At 49.9% G+C, this 9,894-nt stretch overlaps 2 protein-coding genes and 1 non-coding gene across 3 annotated transcripts in view; 2 read left to right on the forward strand and 1 right to left on the reverse strand.

The window, feature by feature from the left end:
- TRMT2A (tRNA methyltransferase 2 homolog A) overlaps positions 1–205 on the reverse strand; it is a 19,389-nt gene extending 19,184 nt beyond the window's left edge. Inside the window, exon 1 of the mRNA XM_069100790.1 lies at positions 37–205. Within this exon, the coding sequence (XP_068956891.1) occupies positions 37–205 (169 nt within the window). The remainder of the gene's footprint in view (positions 1–36) is intronic.
- RANBP1 (RAN binding protein 1) lies at positions 121–6,825 on the forward strand. The gene is made up of 5 exons (XM_069100862.1): positions 121–268; positions 1,734–1,891; positions 3,966–4,094; positions 5,587–5,652; positions 6,393–6,825. Coding segments are annotated over exons 1-5 (519 nt in total). The 5' UTR covers positions 121–266; the 3' UTR covers positions 6,557–6,825.
- On the forward strand, positions 5,689–5,817 carry LOC138171429 (small nucleolar RNA SNORA77). Its single transcript, XR_011170879.1, has one exon. It is a non-coding gene; the product is annotated as a small nucleolar RNA SNORA77 (small nucleolar RNA).
- Positions 6,826–9,894: the final 3,069 nt, after the last annotated feature.

The raw sequence follows: 9,894 nt of genomic DNA on the forward strand, positions 1-9,894 counted from the left end.
AAGCTCCCCCGCAGGAGCCGCGGCCGTTGGCCCCACGAGGGGGGGGGTCTAGCCCCACGCGCGCCTGCTGCTCTCTCGTGAGGGCGGCTGTGGCGCCTAGCGGTCCCAGCCTCCGTCTGTCCCCTTGGCAGGAGGCCCACGAGGACCACGACACGTCCACGGAGAACGCGGACGATTCGAACCACGACCCGCAGTTCGAGCCCATCGTGTCCCTGCCCGAGCAGGAGATCAAGACCCTGGAGGAGGATGAGGAGGAGCTCTTTAAGATGTAAGCGGCCTGAGCCGGCGGGTGGGGGGGGGGAGGAGGGCGGGGGGGCGCCCCCGCCCCCCCCGCAGCGCGGCCCCGCGGCCCTGCCCACCCTCCTGACTGCTCCTCACCCCAGCCGTTCTTCATTCTTTAGCAGTTGTTACGCGTCTGCTGCCGGATGCCCTGTCCCTAGGCACCGGCCGGTCACCCCCAAGGTTATTGCGAACCATCTCCACCTATTTGTATACTTGGTGGGATGTTTCCTTAGCCGCATCTGTGTGTGTCAGCTCCCCAGGGCACAGGAGGGCTTTGTATCGCCATCCTCTGTGCCTGGCCCACAGTAGGTGCCTGCTTGATTCGTTCCTGGGCTTGGCCCTTCCCTCTGATCAGTCCTTGCTATGCTCATGATTTTCCCCTTGGTCTCATGAGTTTGGGCTGCTGCCAGCACAATGTGTAGTACCTGACTTGGCTGCTTTTCTGGTGCCTATTCCCACTATGCATTTCTCCGTTGCCTTTTGGGTGTCCTGTAAACTTGGCTTCTTCAGTGACTGTGGGATGGGTTCCATGCTTCCTCAATAGGGTCACCTAGACAATATTGCTATCCCAGAAAGATCGGCCTAGGCTTCAGGAAGAAGCATGGCATCATTAAAAGCACTGCCATTTAAAGTAGGATCCCAGCCCCCTTTCCTCTCCTGTCTTTCCTGTTCTCTTCTGGGCCTGCTTTATGGTGGTCATCCATCTGTGGGCTGAGGGGCTGGCTCTGTGGACAGGGAACCTTCCCTCCAGCAGTAGCTTTTCTGTACCAGCAGCAAGTGTTCTCTGTGTTGGGCCTCTCCTGTGGATCCTCCTTTACTGAAAGGAGACATCTGCGTCTGAAGCATTATTTCTTGATAGCTCATTGCAGCATTCTGAATTTTCTGACGTAGCATTTCATCAGCCCCTCTGATTTCACCCCAGTCCTTTGGTATAGGGTGGGGTAGGGGGGGCGGGAATAAGAATCAGTGTTGATCAGGGTATTGTGGTACAGGGCATGGAAGGCTGGGCCTTAGGGCATGGGCTTGGCTGGCTTGGACAGAGTGCCTCAGTCGTCGAGTCTATAAAACGAGGAAACTAATGTTCACCGAGTTGACATGAGCGTGATGTTATACGATACTTGCTTCCAGATTTTATTTTCATCTTGTGTTAGAAGCATCGTTGTTGATTGTTAATTAGCAATGACAAGTAAATAAACTGGCTTTTAATATGCTTGTTGCCCAGCCCCAAGAAATTGGCTATTAGCTGAGCAGAACCTCTCCTTGGGCAACATGATGAGAATAGTATTAGGGGCAAAAGCTAGCACCCGGTTCTGTGTACTTGGTGAACAAGTTTCCCAGGAGCCCATTTCTCTTGCCAGAGGGGACAAGGCAAGAACGATACTGTTCTCTCCCAGAACACACCAGAGGTGCAAATTGCGTTGTATAGTAACTCAGCGGTTCTCTTTCCAAAGGCGGGCCAAGCTGTTCCGATTTGCATCTGAGAACGACCTCCCAGAATGGAAAGAGCGAGGGACGGGTGACGTGAAGCTGCTGAAACACAAGGAGAAAGGGACAATCCGCCTCCTCATGAGAAGGGACAAGACCCTGAAGATCTGTGCCAATCACTATAGTACGCTCCCCCTCCTTGTTCTGCTTTAGATAGTGCTATGACAGTGCCAGCGGCATGTTTGCCTAAGCCTGAGAATTAATGCAAGTAGTTTGAAATCTAGAATTGAGATGTACTTTTAGAAGGTCTTCTGGATTGAGTGGCTCTGGAGGTGGCAGGATTAAAGTTGAGAATGATGCCAGTTGGAATGGCAGATCAGGGCAAGGGGAGCTACAGCAGGGAAGGCAAGGAGAAATCCCATGCCTAGGGTTGGGATGGGGGATGATGATGGGCTTATGTGAGCCCACAGGGTGATATGCTACCTTCTGGACTTTTCTTTACTAAAAGAAATCTGAGTAGAAAGATAGAGACTTGTACAACAGACAGTTTGTGCTGTTAGGCCAGCCAGGTACCATGAGCTGGCAGATACTCAGGCTTAGAGTGACCCCAGTGGGGTGACTTGGGGCAGGGTGACCATAAGTCAAGTGTAGACACCATCGCCGTGGTAGATTTTGGCTTTCTGTCTGACTCCTGAGGCAGGGCAAACATTTGGGATTGGCCCTCACTGGAGTTGAGTGTCAGATTTGACGGCAAGAGTTGCTTCCTTGCAAGAAGCCTCGAATGGGAGCCCCAGTGTTGGCCTGGGAAGAGGCTGGAGGAATCTCAAAGTTAGTGTCCTTCACCCTTCCACCTGCCCTTTTTTTAAGGAGGAAAAAATGAACTCAGAGAGGGGAAGCTAGCTATTGGAAATCACACAGCAACTTGGGGTTAGGACCCAGTTGGATGATTTCTAGTCCATTGCATTTTTTTTTTTTGGCCATTTTCCTGCCTAAGACACAATCTTGTGCTTCTGGGCAAATCACTTAAATCTTCCTGGTTCCCAGTTTCTCTATAAAATAAAGAGGTTTGGAAATTTGTCTCTTTCTAAAGTGAGAACGTTGAAAAATGCAATGCAGTGATGATGAAGGATCACGCATTTCCTCTGGTCAGTGTGGGTGGTCCCTCTGCACCTCCATTTGATGGTTTGGTGAGCTGTTGCAGGTTCTAACTCGTGGGAGATGCAACCGGAGAGCCCATGTCCCAGGGAGGCTTGTGTGAGAAGGAATATTGTTTCATTTTTGAGTTTGTTGATAGGTCGTCATTTGACACTGCAGACAATTCCATAAGTAGTTTACTGACAACAGGCTGTCTCCAACTTTGATCTCTTGGGAATGACATTTACTGGTGTGTCTGATCAGAGTTTGGTTCTGGGCATGCTGTTGCTGTGATCTGTCTTTTGGAACAGTGGATTCAGTGGGCGAGAAGGAACAGTTGTGGCATGGTCAGGATACAGCCCTCACTCATTCCTGTTTACTGCTTTTAAATGTTTTTGCATCCGAAGTCAGTTGAAGTGGTGTTTGGGATGTGCTCTGGGATTTGTCCATAGTTTTTCCTGATCCAGTTTGTTTCAATTTCTATTTTAAAAAACAAATGGCTACGGGGTGGCTAGGTGGCTCAGTGAGTAGAGCACCAGCCCTGGAGTCAGGAGGACCTGAGTTTAAATCTGGCCTCAGACACTTAACACAAAAACTAGCCGTGTGACCTCGGGCAAGTCACTTAACTCCAATTGCCCTCCAAAAGGCAAAAAACAAAAACAAATGGCTACTACATACAAGATACTGTGCCAGGAAGAGGCGATACAGAGTCAGACACAGCTGCGCTCCCACAGCCCAGGCCAGGGCTGACCTCAGGGCTCAGCCTTGTCTGCTGGGCCCCCGGGAGCCAGCCTGCTGCCGCAGCACACCCAGCCTCCCTCAAGCTTTTCCTGAGTAGATTGAGATGTATGTTTCTGTTAAGTTTTTTTTTTTTTTTCCAATATGACTGAGGTGGCAGGTGAAAATGGAAGTTTTCCCACCCTGTCCCTGCACTACAAAGCATGAGTAGAGAAGGCAGAACAGGAGTCATAGAAAACCTGCTGCCTTCTTCAAAGCGCCAGCGGCTCTGGCCCCTTGGGAGCAGCCTGGGGGTTCTGCTCACCTTAGCCAGGCCATGGCCTTGTGAAGGGTCTCGGTGAGGGGATCCGTGGGGGAGCGCTAACCTGTCTTCTCCCTTCTACCAGTAACACCATTGATGGAGCTGAAGCCTAATGCAGGCAGTGACAGGGCCTGGGTCTGGAACACACACGCTGACTTTGCTGATGAAAGTCCCAAACCTGAACTGCTGGCAATTCGATTCCTAAACGCAGAAAGTAAGTGGAATAGGCTGGGGTTTGCAGAAATAGCTGACCTAAGGTCAGACTTCAAATGCAGCTGTTTCTCCCTTGCACTCTTTGTCAGCTGATGGCAATGGGACTTAGAATTGGAAGAGACCTTAGGACTCCTCTGAGGCTCATTTATCCAGGGTGTCACAGGTAGACTTTGAACCTGGGTCCTCAGGCTCCCAATTCTGTGCTTACACTACCTCTGTCTCTGAGGAACAGGGAATCTAGCTTGACTCAAATTCTTGTCAGCTCTTAACAAGGGGTTTTGTGTCCACTCCACTGATGGTTAGTGAATAGGGAAGGCTCGTCCACCTAGTGGAGGGCCCAGAGAGGCCATAACCCTCACTTAGGGCCTAAGGAGCAGGGCCAGGATTTTCCCCAGACCTGACTACCTGTCACTGTCACCACTTCCCTCCTTTGAAGGGTGAGCAGGCCCAGGAGGGGCTGAGCGGCTGCATGCCTCAGTGCTCCTGAATGGAAACTGGCAGAGAGATTTATTGAAGTGTGAATGACAAGTGAAGTCAGTCCTCCGGAGGCTGGCTCCCGATGTGTCCCTTCTCTGGGGTCCTGGGGCCCATTGCATGGCCAGGCCTCTTGTTAAACAGCAATGACAGGCTCTAAGTCTTGTGGGCCACAGGGTTGAGGGCACAGAAGTTTTGTTGGTAAAATGTTGGCATTCTGAGCTCAAGCTGGTGGTTTGGGAAGCATGTTTTCTTATTCCTCTACAAACAACCTTGATGGGCCAGTGAAAGGTTCCAGTGCCTTTTGGCCAGGGAACTCTGGAGGGAATCCTGGCACTGAAGTCAGACTACCTATTAGGAGGTGGCTGGCTCAAGTCAGTAAAGTTGGCCAGATCTGACTTCAAGCCATGTGGCCCTGGGTAAGTCACAACTTCTGTCTGCTTCTGTTTCCTCGACTATAAGAGGAATCAATCATTGAACAGTTGTTGAGTCCCTTCTGTGACATAGTGCTAAGCTAAGAGGGGGATGATGATAGCCCCATTGCTGGGAGGATCCAGTGAGACCCTAACTGCAGAAGCACCAGCACACAGTGGGTGCCATAAAGGCTTATTCTCCCCACTTTTCATCTCTTCTGTTCCCTGGGTACTTTGAGCAAGTTATTTCAGCTCTGAGCCTCGGTTTCCTCTAGGTAGCTTCGATGGTCTCTGAGGCCTCTTCCTACTCTAGAGTCTGGCCCAAATCTCAGTGCTGGGGTATCCTGGTTATTTGGTTCCCAGGATTTTAGTGGGCAGATCGTTTTGTTTTCCTTATCAGTAAAATGGGAATTAGCTCCTTCTTGGGATTGGGTGAGAAGCTAGCTGCCCTTGAGAGTCTAAGCCCTGGGAAGCTAACAGCATGAGCTCCACCTCTGAGCGGCCACATCAGCCCTTCTGTGATGGGCTGCGAGTTGGTGCTTTCAGAGGGCCTCCCACTGAAATGATGGGATGGAGGGATGAAACATCTTTTCCTCTTGTAACTAGATGCCCAGAAGTTTAAGGCAAAATTTGAAGAATGCAGGAATGAGATAGAAGAAAGAGAAAAGAAAGGTAAGGTTCCCTCCATCAGCTTCTTGCTGCCCCCCCGCAGACTCACTCTGTACATGACTGCTTTCCTCAGTCTTGCTGCTTTTCCAGTCTGCTAGAGAAGTGGCCCATGGCATTGCAAACACCTTTCTCTGGTGAAAGGCCATTGCACCTGCTTGGGAAACATCCCGGAGCCTGGGCCAGACTGTCAGGGAAGGCTGGCCGTGGCCGGATAATTAACAGGCCGCTTCATCCTCTTTTTGTCTGGTGTAGCTCCGTCAGAGGAGCTGTAACTAGGGAATAGATGGATGGCTGGGCGGGCCGGCTTCTCTGGAGCCTTGATGTGGGGCTGACAGAAGTGTGGTGGTGACTTCACTTTCTGTTGGTCTGGGGAAATGGTGGCCAGCTCTTGAAATTGGCCAAACCACTTGATTTTTGCCTCCAGATCTAGTGTTTCAAATGACAAGGTTGCCTGTTTGGAGAATAAGTTAAAGTGTTAAATGTAGAGAATCAAGCCTGTCTGCTGGGCTTCAGCTGGGCCTACCTGTGAGTCCTGAGCCTGCTGGGTTCCTGACCGTCCTGGGCAAGGAGAGGCCCAGCCAAGCTGCTCTTAGGCAGCGGGGCCAAAGACCCTGGGGCCCAGGGCGAGGGTGGGGTCCGAGTCCTGAGCACTCTGCAAGCTCAGGCACCTGTGCCAGCCGGTACTCACCGACCCAAGGCCCCAGCGGCTGCTGCTGACCCCCCTGGTTGGTGTGTTTTAGCAGGAGCAGGCAAAGAAAACACTGACAAAGTGGTGGAGAAGTTCTCAGAGCTGTCAGTGAAAGAGGAGAAGAAGGAGGAGAAGGAGAAGGAGGAAGGCAGCCCAGAGCCTGAGAGCCCCGAGGCGCCTGAGAAGGAGACCAAGGACCAGGACGTGCTACTGCAATAAATCATCTCGCAGGCCCGCCCTCCTTCCTTTTATTTTCTTTATTTTTGTTTTATTTTGTTTTGGTTGTTTTTTTTTTACAAGGGACTTTATATAAAGATCTGAATTCCAGCCTGCAGGTTGTTTTTTAAGCTTTTACCCTTTCGAAGATGTGTTCAGCAAACCCATTCCCAGTCACATGTACTGCGCTCATAACATTCTTTTCCATAGTGGAAACACTTATTTATAGTACATCCAAAAGAGTGAATAAAACATTTGAAAGCTGCCTCCAAGGACAGGACTGAGTTTTATATGTTTACTTAAACACACTGATGGCTGTAACTCCTGGCAATGGTGGTTGTCCGGTGCCTTTGTCTTGGTGTTGGTGACTCAGAGGGTTTTGGGGGTGCAGTAGTAAATCTGATGGTCATTGGCAAGCTTTGCTTGAGAAGGCCCCCCCAAGGTAGGTGCTTCTTCCTTCATGATGTACCAGCTAACCCAGCACAGTTGCAGCATTTTTTCCTGGGGCACAGTTGGCATGACTTGAGTTGTTGTCTTCTCGTGGGCACTCATCCCTGGGAAGCTGTGCTCTCTGGATACCTCAGTGTTGTGGCCTTGGCCAGCCTGGGCGTCGAGGGGAAGTTGGTGGAAGCAGCTTTTGTATAGTCTTTGTCTGTGGGTCGTGGTTTGGGGGCTTCCGCTCTTGGCCCTTGTCTGTAAGCTGCGCCTATGCATTTGAGTCTTCTGGCATGAGGCATTCCCCCACAGGTAGCCACCTGGGGCCGCAGAGCACTCCCAGTGTGGCGGGTTGGTACAGGAGTTGGACTTGGTTGGCACAGGGGCCTGCCTGTCACCTTTGGGAGCTAAGGTAGGGCCTGAACTCCAGCCCCCCCAGCTGAGCTGACAGATGGGTGACACCTGTGGCCCCTAGTGGAAGGAAGGGTATGAACAGCAGCAAGCCAGACAGGCATCCCAAGTTTGTGGTGCTGCCCAGGGTGTATTCAGGTCTGTGTGGAAGAAAGGCATGGTCAGTATATGGGAGGGGGTGGCCTCGGGCAGTCGGCTGTCCACCAGGCATCACCTCCCAGAAGGGTAGAGCACCTCAGCTGCCTGTGTGGCCTCAGGGAAGTCATCTGGGGCTGTGGCTGTGTTGTACGTGTCCCTGCTGGCTCACCCGCTCTCTCTGGCTGCTCACCTTAAGTTTTGCTCTAAATTTTAAGCTAAGAACTTTCAGCTTGCTTAAAATGAAAGGCCCTCCCCTAGAGAGGATGGTTTTACGATGGCTGAAGGTTTTGTTTTTTAAAAAATATTTTATTCTGCCGCATGCTTGGGAAATGTCACTAGCCGAGTAACCGGTGAGAACAGAAAGCTGCCCAGGCTGGAGTTTTATTTCCACTATTCACTGTGAGCTTTGGAAAGCAACATAAACGGTTGAAAAGCATATTAGCCTGTAGCATTTCTCAGTAGTGACAGTAAAAGGACTCGCTTCGGTCAGATTTTTAATCTTGGCAGGTTTGCTTGAGTTGTTTTCCTTCCCGCCCACCAAAGGTGCTTTATTTAAAACAAAGAAAGCATGTCCGTCTCACTTGCTGAAGGTCCTTAGCACCCTCCACGAGTTCAACTGTGTTTATTATGTCCCAACTATAGATGTTAACGTTATGACTTGGTGTTTTCCCTGTTTAGGTCTGTGTTTGTCCATTTAAAAATACCAGCCCCTGGTCCCTTCTCAGTGGCGTGCCCTTCCAAAGGAAGAGTGTGATTGTTTTAAAGAAAAAAATGCAAACTGACTAACCAGGAGCTTCCTTTTCCAACTGCTAAACTTGTTATTCTCTGCGCTGTTTGGTCTTGTAAAGCACAGTGACTCCAGCTGTGCTCGGGTGATGGAGAAGGTCAAAGACCCCTTCAGAAATCAGCTGTTAGCGCAATAAAGAGTTAAGCGATTGCACATGAAATCGAATGTTCCCTTATACTCTCTAGTGTTGATCCATTGGAAACATGAAACTGTACTCCATGAATGTTCTGTTGGCTTTGATTTCTTCCTGTGCTGTCCCCACCCGAGCGAGTTCTTGGGGAGCGAGAGGGTATGTTTTTAAATGCTTTCCTTGAAGTTATTGTGTGTAAAAAGGGATGTATGTCCCCAAGATGCTTTCCCCTAGAAATGGGAAGCCTGGGAGGGGTGTGGGGTCTAAGCGTAGCAGGCACTCACCCTCCCCCTTCCACAAACAGATCTTGTCTCACTCTGTAATTGTTTTGTGTTCCAATAAAGTGCCACTTAACGTATTCCTCCAGGGAGTGTCTGCTTGGTCTTGTCCAAATGGGAAATAGAATGAAATTGAGCTGGCTCACTTGTCCAGCCTGGGGGCTTATAAAAATCTTGTGGGAGTTGCCTTTGGGAAAGCTTCTAAATGCAGGCTCTAGCCTCCACCATCATCCACAGCAGTAAAACCACAAGGCCATGAGAGCCCTGACAAAAGAAATGCAGTGGTGTCCCTAGTGTAGAATTGGAGGCAAAGCTTGAAGCCATAGTTAAGAGTTCCAAATTGTAATGTTTGAAAGATACTGTGGCTATTTTATAAGAAAAGGGTAAACTGAGACCCAGGAGTATTGTAACTTGGCCAGGGTCACACAGGTAGTTTAGTTAGAACCTGGGTCCTTTGACTCCATGACCCCTGGATGAGAGACTGTCAGATTTGGAAGTTGGGGATAACTGGACATCAAACTCCTACCCTGACAGTTAACAGCTGTAAGACCCAGGGCCTGAAACTGAACCTTAGTAACCCTTAAGCAATTAAGAGCCTGGGGACCTGCCCCATTGGGTCCTGAATGAAGAATTAGCACATCCTCTGATTTCCATACTCCTTTTGGGCAGCCTACACTGATCCACAAAAGTCCACTGAGTGGCCCCTTGGTTCTCTTTCTCAACCACAGTACGTCTGAGTGTTGACTGTGTGGTAGAGGAAAGAACAGGGATTGTGGAGTTGGGAGGTCTGGGTTGGAGTAATTGGTTACCATTTAATCACTATGTAAAGCCTCCTGACCTCTCAGGTCTGAAAAACATTATAAATAGTAGCTGTGTCCCTGGTGGGGAGCAGAGACTCCCTGATCATGGCATTCCTGCTCCTTGGTTTTATGGGAAGGTAAGCAGCCAAAGGGAGTTAAGAGGAGGGTAAAGATTCGGAAATTTAATGGCTACCCTAAAAGTCCCCTGTTTCAGAGTCTGAAGGAACTGATTGAAGAGAGATTTTGAAAAAGCAGCTGTGAATCAGATCTTTCCAGGAAAGATGCTGAATATTCTTTGGGAAGCAGTTCTTTAAACTTGACTCAATACGATGGAGGTCTGTCTGTGCTGTGATTCTTGAGTT

The sequence above is a fragment of the Petaurus breviceps genome, unplaced genomic scaffold (genome assembly GCF_028583685.1).
Source record: "Petaurus breviceps papuanus isolate PSGF00001 unplaced genomic scaffold, PetGlider_PUasm1.0 428, whole genome shotgun sequence".
Lineage (NCBI taxonomy): Eukaryota > Metazoa > Chordata > Mammalia > Diprotodontia > Petauridae > Petaurus > Petaurus breviceps.

What these genes read in the sequence shown, in the direction of transcription:
- RANBP1 (XM_069100862.1), top strand. An exon ending in GATCTGTGCCAATCACTATA is followed by an intron (nt 1,892 to 3,965) that starts GTACGCTCCCCC and finishes CCCTTCTACCAG; the next exon opens with TAACACCATTGATGGAGCTG. An exon ending in AGAAGAAAGAGAAAAGAAAG is followed by an intron (nt 5,653 to 6,392) that starts GTAAGGTTCCCT and finishes GTGTTTTAGCAG; the next exon opens with GAGCAGGCAAAGAAAACACT.